This window comes from Siphateles boraxobius, unplaced genomic scaffold (genome assembly GCF_051911475.1).
Source record: "Siphateles boraxobius isolate OS27281-9 unplaced genomic scaffold, OSU_SipBor_1 33, whole genome shotgun sequence".
Taxonomy (NCBI): Eukaryota; Metazoa; Chordata; class Actinopteri; order Cypriniformes; family Leuciscidae; genus Siphateles; species Siphateles boraxobius.
In genome coordinates, this window is record NW_027508953.1 from 3,992,655 (window position 1) to 4,018,160 (window position 25,506).

At 36.3% G+C, this 25,506-nt stretch overlaps 1 protein-coding gene across 1 annotated transcript in view; it reads right to left on the reverse strand.

Moving 5' to 3' along the window:
• Window positions 1–3,754: 3,754 nt before the first annotated feature.
• The window catches only part of stx1b (syntaxin 1B), a 42,682-nt gene continuing 20,930 nt past the window's right edge, over window positions 3,755–25,506 (reverse strand). The window contains exons 3-10 of the mRNA XM_077195052.1: window positions 25,099–25,198; window positions 16,344–16,418; window positions 14,431–14,504; window positions 13,578–13,686; window positions 13,237–13,310; window positions 11,961–12,098; window positions 10,838–10,948; window positions 3,755–9,300 (exon numbers count right to left, since the gene is read on the reverse strand). Coding sequence (XP_077051167.1) covers window positions 9,220–9,300; window positions 10,838–10,948; window positions 11,961–12,098; window positions 13,237–13,310; window positions 13,578–13,686; window positions 14,431–14,504; window positions 16,344–16,418; window positions 25,099–25,198 — 762 coding nt within the window. The 3' untranslated portion in view covers window positions 3,755–9,219. The remainder of the gene's footprint in view (window positions 9,301–10,837; window positions 10,949–11,960; window positions 12,099–13,236; window positions 13,311–13,577; window positions 13,687–14,430; window positions 14,505–16,343; window positions 16,419–25,098; window positions 25,199–25,506) is intronic.

Here is a 25,506-nt window from a genome sequence, read left to right on the forward strand (position 1 = left end):
TCTAGTTGCTAAATCTAGATAACCTCCTTGAAAATTCCCCACTTTTGGTAAATACACAATTATATATTATTTCTCTATTCTATACTTATTTTACTGATACAATGAATTCAGAATAATGTCACAAATGGGGTTGTGTCAGTGGTTTCCCACTACATTTAGCTTTTTTTTTTTATTGAGCCCTTTTTCTTTATTTTTAGGATAGTGGATTTTAGACAGGAAAGGGGGTGAGCAATTGGGACATGTCCTAGTCGGACTAGAACTTGCGTCCTTGTGAGCGAACAGCTTTTATATGTCCTTGAGCCGTGTGACGTGTTGTGCACAGCAGTTTTATCGAAAGTGCAAAAGTGTATGCCACTATTAGGGTCAGTTCACCCAAAAATGAAAATTCTGTCATCATTTACTCACCGTTATGTTGTTCCAAACCTGTATGAGTTTCTTCAAAAGAAGATATTTTGAAGAATGTTGGTTACCAGACAGTTGACGGTAGCCATTGACTTCCATAGTATGGGAAAAAAAATTACCAACATTCTTCAAAACATCTTCTTTTGTGTTCAACAGAAGAAAGAAACTCATACAGGTTTGGAACAATATAAGAGTGAATAAATTATGACAGAATTTTCACTTTTTTGGTGAACTCTCCCTTTAAGTATCTATAAATCAGCCCAAATCAGAACCAGATGAAATCAACAAAAAATAGGGCGGTTAAACGTATCACAGGCCAATTAAATGCAATAATCTGCAGATGTGTCTATATATGGGCATTCATGATAAATATTGTATCGAAAGCGACCACTACAGGTGCCATACGAAATAACCGCGCGTGACATCAGCTCATAGACTGTAAAAAATAGCATCAGCTACAAGAAAAGCGCGCCATTTCTCCAGTCTCATCAGCCTCGTCACGCCCACGGACCGTTGGCTGAGAGTCAAGTCTGAAACATGGTCTGAAGGTATGGCTACGCGAGACTACCGAGCACCAGACATATCCCATATATCCCAAAGGTAACTAACCTAAAGGCGATGATGATACACAGGGCAACTTTTTGAGCAACGTTGCTGGGCAGTCTCACCAAGCTATTGTTGCTTGGGCACTTTCCCATTTAAAATGGCCAATACAGTTCTATCTGGATAATTTATATCGGTCGTGGACGCTTTCTCACATCTGGTTGCCCCTTAACAGCAACATTGCTCAAAAAGTTGCCCTGTGTATCATCACCTTAACGATTATAGAAATTTAAGTTTATACAGCACTGCATTTGGTCATATTAGACAATATTTCATTTAAAATTTAATCAGAACATTTAGCCTATCCAGATAGTCCACAATATATATATATATATATATATATATATATATATATATATATATATATATATATATATATATATATACTCACCGTCATTTAGTTTCAAACCTGTTAGCAGCTAACCCTTCCTCATAGTGACATCGTCCGTCAATGACACCAAAATTTTAGCACCATACTTTTTTTTTTTAAGTAGTCAATATGACGTAAGCGTTGTATTTCAAGTGTACTTTTGAGTGAGGAACAGACAAAAATGAAGCTAATTTTCACTGATGATTTTTCCCACAAACCGAAGCTGGCATCAAGTTTGGGTCCAGAAATGGCGCGTTGACGTAACTTAGGCTACACTGACGCCATAACAACATGCCTCGCCTGAGGTGAAAATTATCTCTGAATATTAGACCTTATTTAGAGCAGCACCTTCATAGGTGTGAAAGCGAGGCTGTGAGGGACTTACCGTGTTTCCAATGGCATCCACTTTAAAAAGCTGTATAAAGCTATTAGATCACTTGCAATTTTTCACAGCTCTCTTGAAACGTATTTATATATATATTTTTTGCTGTGTTTTGTCAGCACAACAATCCAAAACGCATTAAATGACAGTACAACCCACTGAAGAGACTCTAATCTATCCCTTACAGCCTCAGTTTCATTCCCTCTAAAATCAAAGATGGCACTGCTGTGAATAAGGTCCATAACTTGGTCTTTTTACCCACATGAATCCATCAAATGGCTTCAGAAGACTTGAAATATCACACGCGAGCCATACTGACTTTGAGAGAGCCTAATAATCAGAACATTTTTAAGCAGGTATCCATCTTATTCACAAAAGATTACAACTTCTATAACTGCATATTGCTTTTGGGATACTGAGTATGTTATGTGTGGATGTAAATTCATCTGATTCACAGGTGCTGGGTGCAGAATAGTCTGAATGAGTGAACTGGTTGACTGAGGTCTTAAGACTGTCCACTAGATGGTGAAAGATCCTTTAGGTAAGTTTTCACCTTCACAGACTTATCTTTTTGGCCAGTTATAGCTATAGCAATTATAGCTAAGCTATTTAGTAGCCTAGACATGTTTCTTTCATTTTATTTCAAAGCAACACTGCACTTGAGAGCAAGAGAATGCAATATTTGCAACTTCTCAATTCAGATTTAGCTGAGGCATTTACATGTGAGAGTCCATACAGGTCCTCCGCATACAATTTTTTTTTGACAACTTATACCTGTTTTGAGGCTGTGAAGTCCATGTTTCGGGTCCTGCTTAAAAAGTGTGCTTCTGAGGATGTGGAGTGAAAATTGCATGTTAAACGTTACACCTATAGAAACTACATGCATAATTCATGTTTTGTCTGAATTGAGAGTAACATATCTAAAACTCAGCATAAAACATGCTCAGCATTTTAACAATTTTTAACATACAAAGCTTGTAGCTCAAACAGTACACAGTGACTAAATTATTTTTAAACGAAAATGTACTGCCTGTTGCTTAGCAACTGGAAAACCAGCCCTTCATACCTGCCAAGTTTGGCAAGTTTCCACTGAAAGAACTAAATTAATTAATTTAGAGTAATGATAAGCACTTGTTGGTCTTGCAGAGCTCCCAGGGCATTTTCTGGTGCAATCAATAACAATGTAATTGAGCAAAACCCCATTATCTTTCTAAATAACTTTATCTACTTTGCACACAGGGGTCTGGGGTGAATGTGGCTGGCTTAATAGTTAATTGAAAGTGTGTCCAACGCTTTACAGTGGATGAAACATCTTTAGCACCATTCAGATAGAATTAGTTAGCTAAATGACATTTGAGTTACAATTACTAGGAGGGCATCTTATTTCATCAACTGATTTAGATGTGACTTCTGTCATTTTTACTAAGGTGTCTATTGTTATAAATTTACATTTGCACAAATGACAACATTTTATGTGTTATTAAGGGAATAATAGGTGAGGATCAAACCTGATGCTGCTTCCGCAGTGGCCGTTCTGATCAAAATCTCTTTATTGATTTTAGTTTTTATTTCAGCATACGGTAAAAAAGTGATTTTTCGAAGTTGAAAATGAATCAAAGATTGTTGGAGTACGTTTTACAAGAAAATCCTATTTTAGTCTTCAGAATTTCACGTTTAATTCAATGTTACATGCTGTTTCTTTGTTAGGAATTTTTGAGTGAAAAATTATTTCTATACCAATTTTTTTCAGTGCAGGCCAAACTTTTTACAGGAAGTTTTACACAGAAAGATGTGAAAAAAATCTAAATCCACAAAGATGGTGCACCAGGCAGTGCAGCGTGAAAGTTAACTTCAAAAACACTGTAAAACAAAAGTCAATATACATGTTTAATGCTTAGGCTATACAAGCTTCTTTTGTTATGTTATTGAATTCCCCCACCCCACCAGCCCATGATTTGAGAAAGGAGTACAAATACGGAACACAAATACAGCAGTTGTACACTGGACAATCGTTTTTCTTTATTTTTTGTTTCAGTTCATAATATCTGTTTGTTGGGGTTTTTCTTTTTTCATTTTTCATTTCAACTTAAAATTTTGACACACTTATAAAAGACAGCATCTGCATAGAGTTCTCATCTTAAAGATCCATGGAGAAAAGAGGGAGAGAGAGAGAGAGAGATTGTGAGAGAAGGGAGGAAGATAGCAAAGGGTTTAGGGGAGGAGAGGGATACTGGTACGCCACACTAACCAAACAGAACAGCAAACAGTATTACAAGAGAAAGGGGGAGAGAGGGACAGTTAGGTTGTTTGTTTGTATCTTTTTCCTTTTTTTACAATACAGTACACACATACACACAGAAAATAAAAGACAGAAGTTGCAATTCCAGTCAAAGTTGCAGAAATCGATTTAATTTCTTCCTTCCCATCCTTGGTGCCCATCTCATTGTGGTTTCTGCCCTGAATTCACGTTCAACTAAGATCCTAGTGGGGTGAGAAGACAGTTGGCGACACATAAAACGACGGCTGGAACCACGATTAGTGGCTGTTGTTTCCCTCAACTCCCATAATAGTATTGAAGTCAGAGTGCTTTCAAATGTGTGCGTGAGAAAGCCCTTTTCTTTGTATTGCACAGATGAGTGTTTTTCTGTTTGCTTCGAGCATTATTGTTTCTTACTGTACTTTTAAACATCCATTTACTTTTACTTCCTTTGTATAAGACCAGAGCCTATCCCGTGTTACGTTTAGCTTTTGAACTTCAGCCGTGCTACAGTTTATGCAAGCAAGGTTTTCTAACCGACACTTATTGTGAAAGCGTCCAAACATATACCATGAAAATGCCACTATTTGTTAAAAATTTGACATTGCCAATATGGTGGACCTCTGCAAGAAAAGCAGTCAAGTTGCATGGAAGCTACAGATGGTGTGCATTTGACCTGTGTACATGGAGGGAAGCACTTTTTTTCCCCAGAGTTGAACCGCCAACGGCTCTCTGAGGTAACACAACAACATATTTTATTGATTCTGATGTTAAAGCGTTGCTCAACTTTTCTTCGTTATAGAGCACCCTTGACATCACTGCTTTAAGACAAGCGAGCAGTCAGTAGCAAAGCACTCCGGCCAGGGCAAAGAACAAGAAAATCAATCAACCTCACAACTTTGACAGGAACTATTTTAGTAGTTTTATACATGGACATGCAAATCATTTTTTCTCTCTTTGAAATATTTACAATAATTACAAGACAAAGATTCAGTTCAGATTGACAAAATCGCGAGCATTCAATATTACTACTAATATAACACAACTTCTCGGGATTTTTAAATCATCGTAGTTATATAATTCATCACATTTGATAATGGTATAATTCAATTATGTCATCCTTATCCAGTCATCTTCCCGTTCTAATTAGAATAGTGTTTTCATCACATCATTACAGGCCATCCTCTGTAATTGATGATCATTTTGCTGAAATCACAGTTTGAGCACCATCTCCACAAACTGTTTCCTCGTTCTAAATCTAACACTGAAACAAGAATACTGGTATAAACTTTAATGGGAATATACATCAAAGGAATGACACAAAAGAGGATGAAATTAAAGAGGATCATGGCTGGGGCTGTTGAGAAAAATCACTATCGCAGGTCTTGGGTACTCAATAGCCATGGACCGAGAAGTCATATCTGTTATATTCAAAGACTTTGAGAGCTGTCAGTCAGGTGCTTTGCATCTCATAGACAGCTAAAGCACATGTGGAAACTAAGCAGCGAGCGTTACAATACACAAAGCAGTCTACGTAGCTGAGACGGCTTCGTTGATCATGGCGGGAGCGTTCTAGCTTTGTTGCATCACCGCTCGCTCGCCGTGCAGATTGGGCGTACGGCTTTTTTCTTCCCCTGCAGTGATGATGAGGCACTCAACAACCCCAACCAAAAAAGACTATATGCCGTTAAACTCTAAAGGTACATGATTTTTTTAATATATAAGTAGTTTGTATTTTTCACCCATTTACAAAATGCCTTCTCAATGTGCTGTGTTATGCCAGTGCTGTCTGGTCATATCAGTGTCTGTGTGACGAACATCCTAAAACAGTGTTGAAAAATGAAAATAAGACAACTGAGAGAACTTTCATCCAGATCTGTGCCCATGTTAGAATACAGTTTTTTTTTATTTCATTTTCTTTTAACCAGAGCTGATCTAATGTCTACGTCTAATGTATTGCCAGCACAGAGGAAGCAATGCAAGTGAGCTGAACAAGGGGCAAATGGCAACATAAACAGCATCATTGAGGGGAGAAATAAAAAACTACATACAGTACACACAACATATTTGTTTTGTACGTAGCTGTTTTTGGAGAAAGTGCTTTAAAAGGAACAAGCGTGTGTGGTATATATTATACATATTTTTCAGAATGAATATAAATAAATAAATCAATAAACCTTTATATTGAGAACATTGTCGCTGAAAGAAGTGGAATTGAAAACGTAGTAAATGTATACGCAAAATAGTTCACAAGATTTAGGGGTGGGGAGGACTACACAATACAGTTGACTGTAACATTGTGCTCTGTATCAGCATAACGCTTTGGCTTTTTAGTCTTATTACTTTTCTTAACATTTGAATGAAGTCGGCACAAAACTGGAGCGCTAGAGCTGCATACCATAGACCGGCAGACCAGAGAAAGACCCTTGCACCCGACGCCAGTTAACGTTGCGGTGCGACCGAGGGCTCCAACAGCAAACGAGCACACACACATCCACACACACAAATGCTCATGCTCACTTATACAGCAACGTGTACGTAAAAAAGGAAAAATGCCGAAGGGACAGGGCACGCATACATGGCCATTTGAGTTGCACAATTCGACACCGCAGCACACGACTCACAATAAAGAATAGTCTTACGAAATAATTCACATATCATCACCAGTTAAGCACAACAATCAAGTTTGGGAACACATCAGGGGAAGGGGAAATGAACAAGATGCGCAAAAATGATTCGTACCCAGAGTGTTTCCAGAGGGCGAGGAGGGGGGGGGGGCAATATGTCGTTTTACACTATGGACGTGGTTTAAGAACATAATACCTGACAACAAACAGATTTTGTACTCATGTTCACATCCACAGGGAACACATTCATGGGGACCACAGTAAAACTCCAGCATTGTCAGGGTCATGATAAAATAGGCAGGAGAAATATTAAATGAAGTCAATCCCCCCCCCCCCCCCCCATCCAACCCTAAGAGATTCATAATAAATAATCATAAATTAAAAAAACAAATAAACATTAACAAAACGGAAAACGGTACAACCCAAAAATGTGGCGGCATAAGACAGTTTTCTTTGATTGTAAAGTGCACACATGATCGAGAGCCATGCAAACTAACAAAGCGAAAGTTGCATGCGTTAACAAATAAGGGCCTTCCAGCTATATCGTCTACTAAAAAACAACACCGACATACATATTTACCTCATTTTACCATACATGTAAGTGATTTGACACTAAATACACAGAAGTTTGAAAGAAAACATGCTGGACGTTACTGGAATGATTAAAGCAAAATAGTCCCGACCCTCTGCCTCAGGCTTTCTAAAAGGTGTACAGTGTATATCCCCAAAATCGTTCCTGTTCCCTACTACTTCGCATTGGGTAGGTAAAGGGGTGGCGGGAAGGGGCGGGGAGGGTTGGGGGGCTCCTGTTATATATTCTATGATAAGCAGTACATGGAAAATAAAGTCCGTATTGAGTAAAGGAGTGCACTTTGAGAGTTGATGCATGTTCTGTAACGTCATTAACATGAGGGTGAGGGCGTTCTAAGAGTGCGACGAATCTGAATCAAGCCAAGAGGGATTCTGTATCAACAAAAGCAAAAAACAGAGCTAAAGTTTGGTTTTAAATTTTAGCCCTTGAATTTAAAACGAGCAGTACATAATTAACCCAGCTGGCACTTTCTGTCCGCAAAGAAAAGGATGCAAAGAATGAATGATACAGCTGTTTGATAAAAAAAAAAATTAAAAATAAATCTTTGGACAAAATCAAAGAGTCTTAGTCTAAGCTAGCATTATCTTGACCAGATGCTGTCTCTCTGGCGTTCAGAGCTGGATTTGAGTTGTTTCATATAAAGTTTGTGAAAATTAGTCGCTGCATAATAAGTGTCCTACAAGTTTCTTCAACCGAACTGAAGAATGCGTCTACTTGTAAATATTTAGTCAGATAGCTCATCAAGAGCTCGTCTCATTGTTTCAGATATGTAGAATTATATAAGTTCCAACTATCATGTCATAGTGGTTAATTTTATTAGTCACTCTTCATTAACTAGCACCAAGGTGAAAAACGTCAAACTCCCAAATCGATCCTTCAAGCCTATCCTTTATATCATAACATAAAATAAAATATACAAAAATATGCAATTCATTAAACAAGGCAAATAAAAACTACAAAACTAACGGTTAACCAAAAAATAAGGAATATTAATTTCAGCAGACCTAACCACCCTCCAAAAGATAATAATATTTAGGTTAGGTGTTGTTTCAAGTATTGACATTTTCTTTTCTCAAAATGTTCCCTTTAAGAAATCTTTCAGAATCATTCCAAAGGTTGCCATGAATTAATTCAAAAAGTGGGGGGAAATTACTATCAAAACTGCATAGTTCAACAGTTTGCCACCCTATCAATCCCAGCTTTCTATATGTTAAAATGAAATGTCTGCTACTTCACTGCCTACCATCTACAGTACAGCAAATGAAGTCAAAAGAAAATAATCTTTATGTACAAACTTGCCGATATCACTTCCTCTCACAATTCACAATGATGTGTGCTTCTTAGTTATTTTTTTCTTAGTTTGTTTACAGTTGCCCACAGTAAAACTATTAAGACTGAAATGCAGCTATGTGGTTGACGGTGCTTTTAATCTATAGCACTTCATCAGTAATGAGCTAATATAGTAAAAAATGAGTTTTCATCTGAATGCAAGCAAGCACTTGGAACATCAGGCCATTGAAATCGGACTAGTACTACTGTCTATAACATCTATGCAGTCAGTTGGTTAGTATTCGTAATGCTAGTATGGTTTACCAAACACCGTGTTCTGCCGAAACGTAAAACAATTTAGCAGTGGCACTGTCCTGGAGGCCCCCCCAAAAATGAAAGCAACACTAAAAAAAAAGTAAAAAAAAAAAAAAAAGTTGAGTTTTATTCCTTTACAGGTAGTAACCCATGTGCTGCTTTTATGTTCAAAACATTTACATGTACAGTTTGTAAATATTATGTGTATTTGAACCCACTTTTATATATTTTAAATCAGCTAGTACGTAACATCTCCTTTTATTTATTTATTTTTTGATTGTTTGATTTTTGAATATTCGATTTTTAACCCTACCCAACCCCCGTTTTATAACAGTTTCCTTATCTCGTGTTTAAGTGGATAAAACACTCAGCTTTCCAAGTGTTTGTCTTTCTTCATGTCGTTTAGAAGCCCAGGGTTCCTCCGATAGTGGACGCTAAAACCACTCCCAAAATTACACAGCAGATGATGATCATGATCTTCTTCTGCAGAGGGCGAAAAAGAAGAAAGAAAGATGTGTAATTAAACAGCCAACAGATCAACAATCATTTGGTTTGTTCATCTAACTACTCTATTACTCGATTGTGCAGTAATACACAGTCAGCTAATCTAAGTAACATCACCTCATCTTAACCACAGTTTAAATCATTAAATGAAACCATGAACAATTAAACCATTACCAAAGTAAATCATTAAATTAATTAAAAGTTAATTCAATTATTGATGAAAGGACCCACTCTGGGACATTGACCCTTTGAATACTGAATGTATTAAACATCGACTGCATTTGAGAAGGTGGTGATTAGATATCGCGTAACTGTAATGGCTAAATACAGTCTTAACATCATTCTAAACTTTGGAATCTCCAAAGGAAACATGTAGTGAATGTGATGATGCCATGAAGGGAAGCTGTAAATATACTGGGCCAAGGGACTAATGCCAAACAGAGTTAACTAAATGGAAATGCTGTTGCTTGGTTAGACATGAAAACCACATGAAAGTTTAAAGCAAATAAACATTTACTCTGCAGCTTTTTCTGGTGATCAACTGACTAACATGTAAAGGGACCAATCAATGGTTTTCTTTTTTGTTTATTTTGTAGACCAATTTGGGGTGTATACATCTAAAATAAGCGATTCCAAGACACAAAAGTTCCCTCAAAATATATGACGTGAAAAAAATCATTTTCCAAATATTTAAGTAACTACTCGCTTGACAAACACAAAACAAGTGTCCATTTTTAAAGCTTAGAACCTGGACTTTACGGTACATACAGACAATTTGACCCACTCTTAACATGCTTTTAGTGTTACTGTAATCACTCAAAACAGGATTTCTGGTTGAGGTGTGCTACCCTGGTTTGAGATTCGTTGGCTTTCAAAAACCAAAAATATTTATTTTCAATAATTACTGGCTTTTATTGCCAATCAAATTTGACCTGCAATAGCTGGCTGGGGATTTGCGTCCCCTTGTCTTAGAAGTTGCACCTATGTTATCATTTAAAGCTGCAATGTGCATGGTTTAATCTGAATTATTTTATCATTTTTTTATTTAATTAGTATCCTTAATTGATTTGATTATTAACTGCAAATAACTGTAGATCAATCAATCATTGACAATTCTAATCCAGGCATTCCTGAAGCTCTGGTAAGTGAATAAATGTAAAGATTATGTTTCACCAGATCTGCAATTTGACTTAACAGAAAGCATAGAAGTAGTTGGCAAACCACCAAGAGTCTGCGGTCTTTAGACCACTGCAATGGACGCTAGCCAGCAAAACTGCAGCAAAAAAGCTGGGAGAAGACAGTATCTGCTGAAGAACCAATGAGTGCCAAATGAGCATAATAGTTTTTCTTTGGATGGTTTAAGTGGTTTAGGAATCATTTCAAAATGCTCTCCTATTACAAATTTTTGTACATGACAGCTTAGGACTGAGCCTATGTTCTCTAGAAAGCATTTAAAATTGTACACAAAGGGCATAATATTGAGTGACGTCAGGTGTAACTGCTGGTAGTGTTTTACCTTGCGTGCCTGACTCTGGTATTTGACAGCCTTCTTGGTGTCAGAAACTGCTCTCTCTACATAGTCCACTGAGTGTTCCACGTTATACTCAATTCTGTCAATCATCTCTCCCTGTGAATGACAAAAATAGGGACTTCAAAAAAACATCTTCACAATATCCACATACACACACGACAATCACTGTATCCAATGCAAAAATCAGAAAACTTGAAAGTTAGGATTCGCGTAAACGCTTTATGCAGCCTGATTTCGAACCCCGCAAGCGGTGATGACTGAGTGCACCTCTTTGGCCTTGAGTAAAGGCCCTTAACCCCAGGTTGATCCATGGGGACTGCTATAGAATGCCATCATGTTAAAGTACAAGGATAATGTTGCATAAACAATGTACATAATAAGATAATCAAAACTCTAATCATGAGGACAAAACAAAGTGAACTAGTAATTTAAAAGTTTTTTTGTCAGCCATCTCTAAATAATTTTCCAAATTCTAACAGTGTTTATTATGAAATGCTTATTTATAATGCTAAATGCATGGAAAAAAACTTCTAAAGATGCCACACGTTAACATGTCTCAAACCTGGTTTAGTTAAACGGTCAGAGTCATCTTTATGACAGATAACAATAATTGTATTAGCTGCATTCTTGTTTTCTGCAGTGTTTTAGCGAAAGTATCTATTTTGCTGCTCACCGTGTTTCTGCTACTGTTGGTAAAATAACCTTGTCATCTGCAGCTCTTAATGTGGCGGTTTACGTTTTTAGCGAGGGAGAGAGAGAAGCAACACGCACGGAGCGTAAAGGGCTTGAATGAAACACTTTTGGCTCTAGATAAAAATATTACAGATATAGCTCTGAAAGATCATTACCATAAACAACCCTGAGTGCTTGTGTTGTGAACCCCGCTTTTCACTTTAATCTGTAGAAACGGTAAAATGCCGTAATTATGTCCTGCGTTCTGGATGGAACCAAACCGCAGTCCGCCATTTGAATAACACTGCTTTATATACAGTACTTCACTAACAACCTTGTGGAAGGGACTTTTGTGTCACGATTACATTGGTAGAATTTGATCAAATAGTATTTGGAGCATTTTTGCTCCGATGAAATGCTGGACTCTTGGTTGTACCTGACTCTCCACCAGCATGGCCATGTCCACAAACATGTCGTGCAGCTCACGGATGCTGTTCTCCAGCTTAATGATCTCAGTGTGTCGGGTCTCAATCTCATTTAGTGCCTGCTTGGTCATCTGGGAGTCCATTTTGATCTGTTAAACAGAGAATATTAAAAAAAGTTCATGGCAGCCGGTTAAGTTACTATTATTCAACATACATTTGCACATAGCTTTTTTCGCACATACAGATTGGGTGAAACAGTCAACAAAATATGAAATATGTGAATATGCTTTCATGGAAACCAAATTCATAGTTTCTGTCTCAAATAGCACACTTGATGTTGACTCCTTTGGACGTCTGGGAAGTGTATGAGTAGGGCAGTGGCGAGGCCAGAAATTTGCTGCCCATAACTGTTGGACTAGGATCAGTTTTCTATGTAATAGGATATTGGCGTATTGGCAAACGATTCAGTGCATATCTGTGTTTGCACTTTGGAGAGTGTCAAAGGTTTCTATTTACAACGTGTTTGTGCAGCGTTAAGCAATGTCAATGCCAGCCAATCGTAGACATATCTGTTGATTTCTTGAATGCAACGGCCAATCAGAGGTGTTTAAGTCAGAATCCACTCACTGCTCAAAGCCAGAGTTTTCGTCCAGTGCTGAATTCTGCACGTTTGCAAATCCGTCATTATAAAAAACAAAGTGTGGTAGACATTATGTATATAAGAAATGAATTATTGTGAAGTATAGAATAGATTGTTTCATTGATTATAATGCAACTTTGTGAGATTGCATCTTTGCAATGAACTAAGAGTTAACTTTCGGTTAACTAAGAAACTTTCGGGAGTGACATCCACTAAATGCATGTATTTGAGTGATTATTATTGTCATGTATGCATTAATTTTTTTCTATTTTCCCACAAATTTTTTTGTTGTTGTGTGTTTCTCATTTGATCGGGTGGACCAAACATCAATCTGAGTGTGTCAGTGCACCCTGGCCCTTATATAGCCTCGCCACTGCTGGGTGTCTCATTTACCGTTTAAATTTTTAGAAGTTAGTTTTCACTTTGCGAAGCCCGGTTTATAGTGGACTATTACCCAACAGATAATATGGCAAAAGTGTACATTCAGAGTAGTATCGTAAGGGCTCAGGCTGCTATTTGTGACTGGACCTTAGTAAAATTACATTTTAAAGCGCAAGTGTTTAAATTTGACCTGAAATTATGACTTTCATGGAATCGAAATTCAGAGGAAAATTAGTTTGCCATTGATTTCCGACTATTAAACTTACATCATCAGTGAAGATAGCAAGTTTCCCGCTCTCCAACATGTCTTCCAGCTCCTCATTGGTAGTTGTTCTGCCAGCTAATTAAAAATATTAGAAGTACATGGTATCATTATGGTGCATACTGGGTATTTTGATCAGATTTGTGTTCCTGTATTAGATCAACGGGTAGAATATGGCGCACAGGTCATGCTTTTGATCCAGTAACATGCTGTATAGCTTTTTTTGTTGCTTAAGTTAGTAAGATTTGTAGTGAAAATGTAACTACGTTCCAGTAATGTGGAGGATGTTTCTTAACTTTTGCATGGGGGTATATGTGTGTCTTTGTGCATGCTAGCAGAACTCACTAATTTCCAGTTGTCTCTGAATGCGGTCCTTGCAGCGGTCCCTGTATTTGGACTGCGTGGTGTTGTACTCCGTCATCACCTCCACAAACTTGCGTGACAGCGTGGAATGCTGTGGGATAAAGGTAGAGATGTTGAGGATGTGAATGCGCTCGCTGACAGTAAGCGGCTCGGGATAGTAATATTGAGGGCCAAGTGTGATCATTGTGAAATCAGCCCCTGCTTTTGCTGCAGTTTGAGAGATTACTGCACACATTCTGTTTCTGAACAGCAGATGGTGCCACGGAGGGTGTTTGACAGAGCTGCTCAGAGGGAGGGCAGAGTTCACAGGAAGTATGTCAGTCTCTGAGCTCACTGGACACCCTGAAGGTCAGATTTGTTACTATTTTGCTGAATATTGCTTCCCTTTTAGAAAAACTATTTTACATAACAAAAAAGCTTTGAAAGTTTTGAATATCCCCGAACACTTCCTATGACATTATTCCCTAGTGAAAGACACAATGCATGTATTTTTATATACATGCATATGTGGAACTTGATGGACATTATTCATAACGAATGATAAGTGTGATATCAGTGCATTTAACATTTAAAAATGTTAATCCGTAAAAGTAATATTATAAGATTATTTATTAATTGAATTTTGAATATAAGAATAAATTGTGACGTTGCTTGACAATAGACAACTAAACTAACAATAATAAATTCTCAAGTTCTTCCCTGTCAATTATTTTACACATTACATTGATTTAACTGAATAGATTGACAATGATTATCGTTAGGAGAATAAAGATTGTAAATCATGTTTTGACAAGCATGTAGAATATTACAATGTTGTTTGTCATTATTTAAATACCTGTGTCTTGCGGATCCGCAAATCTGCGGATGATCTGTTCAACCCCTCCTCTTGCTCGATACTTTGTTCGATTGCTGTGGAATAGAGAAATAAACTAAATATAATACATTGAATATAACAGCCTGTGGTAAACCCAAGTGCACATGCAGTGATCATGATAAATATCACCTCTTCAACATATTAAAATAATTGACATTTCATATAGCAGCTGTCTCACACTGGTTACCTGGTTACAACAGTTACTGAGGTGGCACAGCAACTACAACACGAAAAAGTAATTGGCGGACTGAACTGTTTCAATGAAAGTGCATACATACTAGCTGTCAGACAGAGTGGTCCCAGAGTAATAACAAGTCCCTTAATCTCGGAAGAACAATAGATCTCACTGTCCACTTCAGGAGACAATGGGATTCACACTCCATTCAGTTCTAATGGTGCGGGTGCACCATGTGTCACTGGCTATATCAATGAAAGTGTAGATGAAGTTGCTATCAGAATGACCGTCACTCTGGGCTATACTTGCCTGAAGAAGATTTAAATGTTTCCAGAGTGATTACTCACATGGCATTTACGGCTCAGGACTGGATTTCCAGATAACGTTGTCTCATAGCGCGCTAGGAAGACTCTAAAGGTATAACTTAACTTACTTCATTTCTAGGCGTGTTCCCCAAACTATGCCTTTGGGGGTTTCTTAAAATATTCCTTCTTACGTGCAACGTTACCAGGTGCTGTCCGCGGCGGTGGAGCTAAATTGGTTAATATCGATGGCTCGAGAATCAATTATTCACTCATGCAGGGGCTGCTTCACTGCGTTATGTGAGAAAGCGTTGTTCTTTAAAAAAGAAGCACTGCAGAAATAGTTGAAATTGCATTTATCAGTACTCATGGGATCTAATCAATGAAAATAAATAATCCAAATTGGAAACTAAATCCAACCCTGGATATTTCATATAATTTCGAAACGAATGGGCGAAACCTTCAACCTCATGCCCAAACGTATCATGCCTCAACCCGCTACACTAACTGGCAGTATTCTTTCACTCGCCTTTGAAGGGATCATTTATATTATCATAATATATTGGAGGAAAACCTCCAGCAGCTGAATTTCGGGGCTGAGAGCTCCGTTGAGTTTGTGTCGACAAAATCGGACCAACAAGATCTAAAAGCTGCTGACTTTGCTGTCGTGGCAGGAGAAATTTCTTTTGAATTGAATCTTCTGACACGGTAGCCAGGGAACTAAAGTTTTCACAGATATAATAGTGCACGTCAACAAAGCTGGCAGGATGCAGGCCACGTACCTCTGGTCGATCAACTGCCATTGAGAAGAATGAGAATGCTAACTGATACCTTTCTCCAAGTATTAGGTATTGGTGTAATAAAATCAATTTTTAATTACACACTCATATTGTCATTGAATTAGTTGCTGAAAAATATTATCTTGTTCTTGGGGTGGAGTGTAACTTTGTGTTTTGTCCTGCACGACTTCAGTAGGAGAACACTTCAAAAGAGATTAGTCCAAACTCCTACTTCAGAATTTTCTATTGCTTAGCTCTCTTTCCCTCAGGTGGCGACTTTTGAATCAAAGTTTGACTCCAAATTAGATTTGCCTATGTGACCGTGAAGATTTTAGGAGCTTTTAGAGGACTAAACTTCATGTATACTTTGAAATAGACCTGAACTTTTCTAATTTTCTCACGCTAAATTCAAAGAGTTCAAGAACAGTGCAAGAACGTTCAAACTGATCTCAGATCTGTTTCATTGTTTATATAGAGCTGTAAGTTGCAGACTGTTGCTGACTTACTAGAGCTGGCTGTAACTTTTTTATATTTTACATAATTGTGTGTTTTTTTTCTAAAACAATCATACTAAAATATAAAAGTGCTAATTAAAGTAAAAAATTCTATTTTTTATACCTTTTAATTTAGAGCGCACTTTATTGGCTGTCTTCTTAATGTCAGCTGTGAGGTCCTCCAACTCCTGCTTGGTCTCTACAGAATAAAAACACAAGGAAATACAAAAGAGAAGTTGTTTAAATGCATATAATGTTGAGTTTTCAAAGTTAATGAGTACTGGTTGCATGATATATAGGGTGTAAAGTCATGTGACAAACATACTGCATTTAGATAGATAGATAGACAGACAGATAGATAGATGTATAGACTTGTTATAGAATATATTTTAACAAAAAAGGTTTATGCTTAATAAATGCAAAAATAAATTTAAATTCAAAATGTATTCTATGAAAAGTTTTCTTATCTTTCATAATTTATCCATTGTTTTACTGGAGAAATACAGATTAACAATCCTGATTTTTGTAGTGCAATGTATTTTAGTTTTTATGACTTTAACCTTTGAAAATATCTCCGGCCATATAAAGTTCTTGTTCTTTAAAGAGAAAAATGAGTGCTCTCTTGTTAAATGGTGGATGTGTACAGACTGCAGGCTGCAGTCATATGTTGATTGATAGTTACTGCAGTGCCATTCAGTCCCTGGACACCACCTCAGCCTTTTCAACTCCCACCTACACACTCCTTTCCTCTGACTAATCCAATCCCTCGCTGCTTTCTCTCTTTTCTCCAGCCATGAGTTTGATGACCATGACATTTCTTTCTCTACGAGTATTAATGCCAATATCAATTTATCATCAGGGATTATTTGTGCATTTATTAAGAGAAATAAAGCATTTGCAAATTCATACTGAAATATTTATCCTAATATACAGTGCTTAACACATTTATTAGACCACATGTCATAATAAAGAGAAAACACAACTATTTTAGGAATCTGTCAAAAACCTGTTCAAAAGCTAAACATTGTATTGTCATTTATTATGCAAATAAGAAACTGAAACAACTAAATAGCCTTTATTTACACATAATAACCAAAAAAACGTAATGTTTTGTATGATGTCCTTTGGCCTTGGTAACAGCTTGCATTCTTGCTGGCATTGTTTTTATGTACAGTACTTTTCCACAGTCTCGTTTGTTATTAACTTCCAAATAGTTTCTTGTTGTTCCCAAATGCTTGCTTTTGAAGAAACTTTTGTGCAATCTATCTTTGAATCCACAAAATCCCAAATTTGTTCAATAGGACTCAAGTCCGGGTAAAGAGACAAAATATAATGGTGGATTAACCATTACAGAAACATAAAAAATTATTTTGGTAATCACCAATACTGTTACTTTAGAGCGGCTGTGGCACAAACCTTACATTGGGAGGTGGTCTAATAAATTTGTTAAGTACTGTAAGTGCAAGTCTCAATTTTTTTTATTAAAATATGTACTTCTGCGTTTTGCAAAACATATATACATAGTTCAGCCGTAACTTTAACCGAGCGTTGATTGGTTCCTCTAACACTGTGGCATTAGCCAACCAGACGTACTTCCTAATCCACATGATGCTGTGCGATTTATCAAAACTTCTGTTTACCCCTCCTCCTCCTAAGTGCCACCTGTAGAAATCTGCTATTGGGGTTTTAATGTATTCTTGCAGCAGCATGTCCTTACGTACAGCATGTTATTTTAACTAAGCTGAACAAATGTTTGTATTTTCTTAGCAGCAGCGTAGCAGATTTCGTCTGCTAAAATTAAGAATATGTACACTCCATGCCCCATGCCAATAAATGCTGGTTAAATAATTCACTCCATGTGTTGTCAAGATTGAAATACATATACACAACTTATTACTAAATAGGGTTTTAATGAGCTGGTTCGAGAATTTATAGAAGCCTCACACTTCAAATCACTCATCGTCTCCTCCTGGCCATCAATATTGTGGCTCCTGCTGATCACTTTCAGGGGATGGACGGTGGGCGGCGGGTGGAAGAAGGGTGATAAATTATATGTCTATACATCGTGAGCAGTAATTTATCACTTTGATTGGCGTTTCATAGTAAATACGGGTGATTCTTCAATTAGGGGAACTTTTCTGTTCCCAAGGATGATTGCTTTTTTAGCTTTTAAACGAGATATCATAATGTCTTTAAACACTTTAATTGTGTGTCCTTAATTACTTTTCCCTCCTTTTTAGGAGTGTTGAAAGGTTAAATTTGCCAGAACTGATCTATTTGACTCAATTTATTATCTCTTTAGTTAAGTTAATTGATGGTTAGCTTTCGGCAATTGGAAATTATTTTGATTGGCATGTTGGATTGACAAAATTCAGTATGCCGGAACATATTTTTGTAATATCCATATTATATTTAAATATGAAAAACACTTTTCAAGCATTTAGAAAAATCTGAACATCTGCATTGAAACCTTATTCCCTTTTTCAGAGAATTACAAACATTCAAAGAATCGAAATTAATTAAATTAATTAAAAATAAATTAAAATAATTTAAAAGTGATTCATAAATGTTGGTAAATGTACCATTAAAAAAATATTTAAAGTCACTTTAATTTAAAGCTTGCACTATGTAACTTTTGGGCACTCTAGCAGTTAATAAACAAAACTGCATTCTTCTTGCGGTAGAACATTGTAGTCGGAGTTACTTCTCTCTGTTTATGTCACGAGTCACACAGGTACTGGGCTACTCCGCAGCGGTGGTGACCTGACCGGTCTAAAATAGTCAGAATATAAACACTTATAATAGGTGTACCGTAGTGATTCAGGATAAGACAAAAACACGGTTTGGAAAATGAATTCACAATGTACTCGCTCATTATATACATTTTGTACATTTTGAACACAAAAAAGTTACATAGTGCAGCTTTAAGAAAAAAAAAGTACATAACAAACAAAACTGTACAAAAGCGCTTAAAAAGTAATGCTGTCCTGTAAAACAAATGATCTGTTTAGTCACTCGTGTCCGTTAAAGTGCTGTAGTCAGGGTGTGGCCAGTTCCCCCGTTCATCGATTTAACAAAAGTGTAATGTATCTCCTGTCACTGAGTTCGCATCACAATATTTGCACACCGCTACATCATTGTTGTCCTTACAGACCGCTAAATGCAGTCCTGCTCTTTCCTGTTCTAAACAAGCCATTGTCTCATGTCAGCTTTTTTTTTTTTTCTCATGTGGTCGAAAGATCGATTTGACCAACGAGAATGTTTTCTTGTCACACCCACTGTTTAACATGACATCTAACCAGCACTTTAATAGATCTTGAATGTGATTTTATTTATATCGGTTAGCAGTTGCCACAAATTTGCTGAAGTAGACCTGTTGCAGAAACATGAGATTTAGGATTTCTGCTAAATTTTCACTCATGCAGTTCTACAAAATCTACCTCTGCATGTTTGTTTATCAAATATTTTTCACAAATTCTCAGAATTCTGCAGATTTTTGAGGTAAAAAGGCTCTACAGGTCTGGCTCGGTCTATTAATGACTGACTTTAAAGATCTTTTATCAGCTAATGTTTATCTAATATGAATTTACTAGTCATTTATGATAGATAGATAGATAGATAGATAGATAGATAGATAGATAGATAGATAGATAGATAGATAGATAGATAGATAAACTACATGAACCTGAATTCTTTGTAGCATATGGTGTTTGTTGATGTCTACTTTAAAGAAAAAAAGATTATGTAATTTCAGCAGGTTTTTTTTTTATTATTATTTTTAGCCACATATTACTGCCTACTGCAAAATGCATTTAGCAAAACATTCCAACAAACAAGTGAGCACTTATAGCAATGCTTTTATGTTTGTTTCCGAATACTAAACATCCAACAAAATCCATCCAGACCACAAAAAGTTCTCAACCCCTAAGGATTGGCAGTATAGAAAAGCTAACCGTCCATTTTATCATCACCCCTCAGCTAAGTAAACTACGCACAGCTCATTTTTACTTGCTAAAGTCACTCACCTGCAGGGCAACATGGAGAACTTTTAGGGGCAGGAGTTCATTATGCGCTATTATTCTGATGGCTAATTTAGTCATTTAAGCTGATTGGGTGAATTAATGAACTAGGGCAAAGAAGTAACCATTAGTCACCCGTAGAGCCAACCGAGGTTAACATTTTTGCTCAAGGTCACAATTGCTGAATTTAAAAGAGAGGGATTCGCTCATCTTTTAGCAAGCTGGCTTTTTCACAAACGTTGCATATTTAGCTTTGTACAGTAGCACATACACAAAAATGTAATGTTAAAGTAGGGTGACCTCAGTAAAAGGATTATAAAAAATCCATGAAATGCTTTGGTTTTGTGATGGGGGTGTATTAATGGAGAACTTGGGCTGCTAACATACAAGTTGTGGATTAGCTTCTGGGAGCACTGACCCAAAAATGTTTTTGAGATCACAATAACCCTGTGTTACTGAGGGTGAGGAGGGGGATGGTATTACAGTCTTGGTTAAAGATCTAAGCACACAAACGTTAGCTTGATCCCAAGTAGACGTGACCCACAAACTTGCGAGTGACTTAGATCATATTCCTGTCATTATATTCTGAGTAGGATATTTTGGATAAAAGGTATCTGTTAAATGAAAAATAACAGTGTCTGTCTTTCCATTTTTGTATGTCCTCCTGTGACTGAATTCAAAGGCTTCTGCTGTAAGAAAGAGAAATGGGCATTGGGCCTTGAATTCTTCTATACTGCACATGTTATGCAGTATGTATAACATTACAAGCTCAATAATACAAAAACACACACAACACTACTTAAACTGAAGGAGAATAATGCAAGGAAAACAAATTAAGTTGGACATTTAAATCCATAAATGGCAATTTTATCATGTTATATACTCATTCTCAAGTCATTTTCCCTTTATAATTTAGCAAAACTCAAAAGTCGTTCTTAAGCAGAATGTCTGAACATCCTTTTCCACAAATAACAGGAGATGGTGATTTACACAACCAAAAAGGAAAAAAAAACAGTATAATCTACTTTTGTATGAAAAGGTCTTCCTAACATTTTGGAACGACGTGAGCTTGAGTAAATAATGACAACATTTTCATTTTGGGTGCACTATTCCTTTAAGAATTAGTTTATTAAATATGTTCTCCACCTCTCCTCTGGTTTCCGGTTCACACTGACACAGATATCGAGACAGACACTCAACTTCCACAGGTTCTCTTCATCCTTCATGCAGCATGGTGAAAACAGACAGGGGGGAAAGCAAAAGAAAAGAGAACAGGGAAAAAAGAAAGAAAATAATGTTCTTATACATGCATGCAACAACTTAACAGAAACAAAGAAACCATGCATTGAAACCAAAGCCAATCACATGCAGTTAAATGTAAGAAACTGAACCAAAACTGTCAGACACAGTGAGACGTCATCTATTAAATATTCATCTATAGCAGCTGAGTCATTCACAGGCTGTGGATTTGTTGGATCTAAGCCAGGCAGCTTCAGAGGGCATCCTGGGTTTTGGGTTCAGTGCGTTCAATAAGATTTATCAACGGCATTTGTGGCATTAAGTCAGATACAACAAAATAATTTAGAAAAATGTGTAGTTACAGTAAAGCACTAACAATGTAAGTAAACAGAGGCAGATAATGCATGCTAAAATATAGTCATAAGCATAGTATAGCCACAATACTTCCATATTAAACAGGTTAACATGAGACTAATATAATGGAATTCTTTAATAACATGTTTTGTGTGGTTATTTACAATATTAAACAGTTCTGGTCCTCGAATTTGATTGGCTGAGCTGCGCTCCAAGAGTCACTGAATCATTCACTCAAAAATGATTTGTTTAAAAACACTAATTCAATCAGAAACAAAACAAGTGACTGTCTTTTTGGGTAGTCACTGAATTATTCACTCAAAGGATTTCTTTAAAAACACTAATTCAATCAGAAATGAAGCAAGTGACTGTCTTTGTGGGTGATTCATTAAATCATTTACTCAAATGATTTGTTTAAAAAACTATCAGGAAGGAAAGCACCATTTACTTCCATTTTAAATGGTACATGTCCAGAAAAACAAAACAAAACATGGAAGGACTATGGCCCTTTTTTTTGTTAGCGAATAAACCCAAATCTATTTTTATAAATTTAACCTGCCCTGAAACTGATGTTTGATTACTATTTTAAGGTGAGGTATGTATTTTCAGCAGCACTAGCGCCACCAATAAGAATGGCAAAAATAATGACTTTCACTCGCTTTTCAGGAAAAAATTGCATATGAATATGCATACTTATGGTTGTCTCTGCTTATTAAATGGGGTAAAAGTACACACACAAATACATAATTCACCTTTAAAAACTGTGTATTTGCCATTTAATGATAATTTAGAAGAAATATTTGAGTACCTGTAAAATAACAGATTCCACAAAAACATTTCTTCATTAAATAACGTTGTAATCGCACTGATTTGGAAACAGTTGGCTTACTGCACATTTACTAAAGAGCTGTTCTGTCAGAATGACCTCACACATTAGTCACAGACAATACTGGAATCACTCAAACACTCATAGACATTTGCCGTAATTAAAGATTGTTGCTGGGGAAAGATGAGGTGAGCAGGATTTTTTAGAAAAATTTGAGGACTCAGAGATGAAGAAACAGCCTCTATAGATGCCGTGTGGGCTGGTGCACTCTGAGGTGTGTGGGTTGGGTCTAACAAACACTTGGAGCGATAGCGACTCTTTTGTAGAGTGGGTGGCGCAAATGCAAGGTATTGGAGAAAGGCTTGAATAGGCTCACCAATGAGCTCATATATCTTACCACACAACTGCAGTCAAGTCATGGAGCTGGTGCTTTCCAAAAAGTGATAAATACTTTATCGAATTTGCACCCCTCAAACCTTGCTGCATTGTGACCGAATATGCATGTATGATAATTTTTTAGAGGTTGCACATATGTTAAAGAGCTGTTCCCCCCAAAAATTTAATTCTGTCATCATTTACTCACCTTCTGTACATAAAAGTTTAAATTTGACTTTAAATTCCCATGCAAAGATTTTGAATATAACACACAAGTCATATTTTATGCAATGAACATGAGTAAATGATTCATTTTTGGGCAAACGATCCTTTTAAGGGCGAGCATATATAGTTCATCACTTTTAAGGCGAGACACTACAGGTGAATAGGGTAAACATTTTAACGTACAGATATCACCATGAAACTTTACCAGTTGATTACTCACATGAATAGGAGAAAAAAATTTATTGCAAGTTTTCTGTAATTTTATGTTTAAATATGCTAATCAGGGTATATCTAATTAAATATGCACTAATTTGCATATATTTTAAAGTGACGTTTTTTGAAGATGAAAAAAACAAGGTTCAAAATTATTTTTGCATTTTGTTGATATATTCAATGCAAAGGCATTTACAGAAGGGATTATGAATATCTCCTTTTGTTACCTGTAAATCAGAAAATACTGCCAATAGCCTTAACTTGATTTCCGCCCTAATTTTAGGCATAAAATGTCATATAAATCAGGCCAAGAATGATATATCAACAAATCCCTCTGAACAAACCTTCACAATATAGTTAGGAATAGGACTGTAAAGTTTGATGTATGTAGGTGCTACAGAAGTGGAAAATCGTCACTAGGAGTGTGAGAAAAAACTCATTTTGAGAAAACGGCCTTTAAAGATTTTTATGGCAAAATTCCACTAATTTCTATTGAAAGCCATAAATTACAGACAAAATATGCTTTAGGTCCATGTAAAATCAATGTATCACACTCTTTAACATTCAAAACTCATCATCGCTTCATCCATCACTGATCATAACATCCAAAACAACACTTCAACTCATCAAGACCACACATCAACAGTCCATCACACAGGTGAATATGATCTGCCTGAGGGACTCACAACAACTTTAGGATCCCACAATTACAGATTTGTTTAGTGTTATATAGTAATTATATTATACAAAAACTGAAATGTGTTGTGTAATGTAATTGTTTTGTATAAATAGTGTGTAAAGTAATATATGTGATGCATGTATATAATGTCAGAGCGCGTCACGTGACGATTCTGAACGAATCACGTTGTCAGAAATTGGCATCAGCCGATGAGATTGCACATTTCGAATTAAATCGCCCGTTTTACCTTTTGCTGATAAACAGGAAATGACCATATTTGGATCCGATAGCGTTGCAAATGAGAGAGAGAGCTTTCTAACGGTGTGTGTGATGACAGGGTGCACACAGCGATCGCGGAGCAGCTGGATGATTTAGAACGCCAACTTTTGTTGAATTTATGCGAAATCTACACACGCAAACAGACAAAGTGTAGTAAAATAAAGACCTAAAATGTATATTTTATAAATGTGTATTTTGGATTTTTTTTCAGCACAAGTCTGAAAGAAGACATGTTATTAAAGACAAATAGCCCAAAATCTCAAAATTGACCAGTGAAAAAAAAAAACGATGTTTTTGCCTGCCGTGTCTCACCTTAATGTTGAAAACGTGGGTGGAGTTAAAAGCTAATGTAAAAATGTTTCATGTTTCCCTGAGATATAGATATGCATTTACAAACATGTGTTAGGTTTATATTTGTATACGCTAATGGATAGATCCTAGAGGGAGATATGGGGAGGTAAAACATAAAAAAAATATATATATATATATATATATATATATATATATATATATACATGTTCATGTTAGTAATCTGAAAAACAACCATATTCTAGAGGCAGAATATTCATTTTTAAACCACATTGAAATGAATGTGAATGCTTTTTCATTGACACTGTGTAAACGCTGAGGCAGTAGTTTGGATAAAACTGTGTTGATGGGTGGAACTCACTTTCATCAGGGTTGGGTGCTGCTAGGATGGCACTGTGCTGCTTCTTGACCTGTTCTACATCCTCTGACAGCTTTTCAATACAGCCACGGATCTCCTCAACCTGTCAAGAGAACAAGTGTTAAATAATGCTCATAATCCATATAGTGACATTTGCAAATTATATGAAAGAGGACTACATCTAAATGACTACTTGCATATTGTGAAACTCTGTGTAAAAAAAAAGAGACAGTAATTGGCTAATCAGCTTGAATAACATGGAGCAAATTAATATTTGTATTTATTAATAATAAAAATAATAATGTATATTTATAATATAATTATATATTTATAAAAAATAAAATATTTTGACATTTTCATCACATTTTTAAATATCCCATATTACAGATACCATATTATTTCATGTCACAT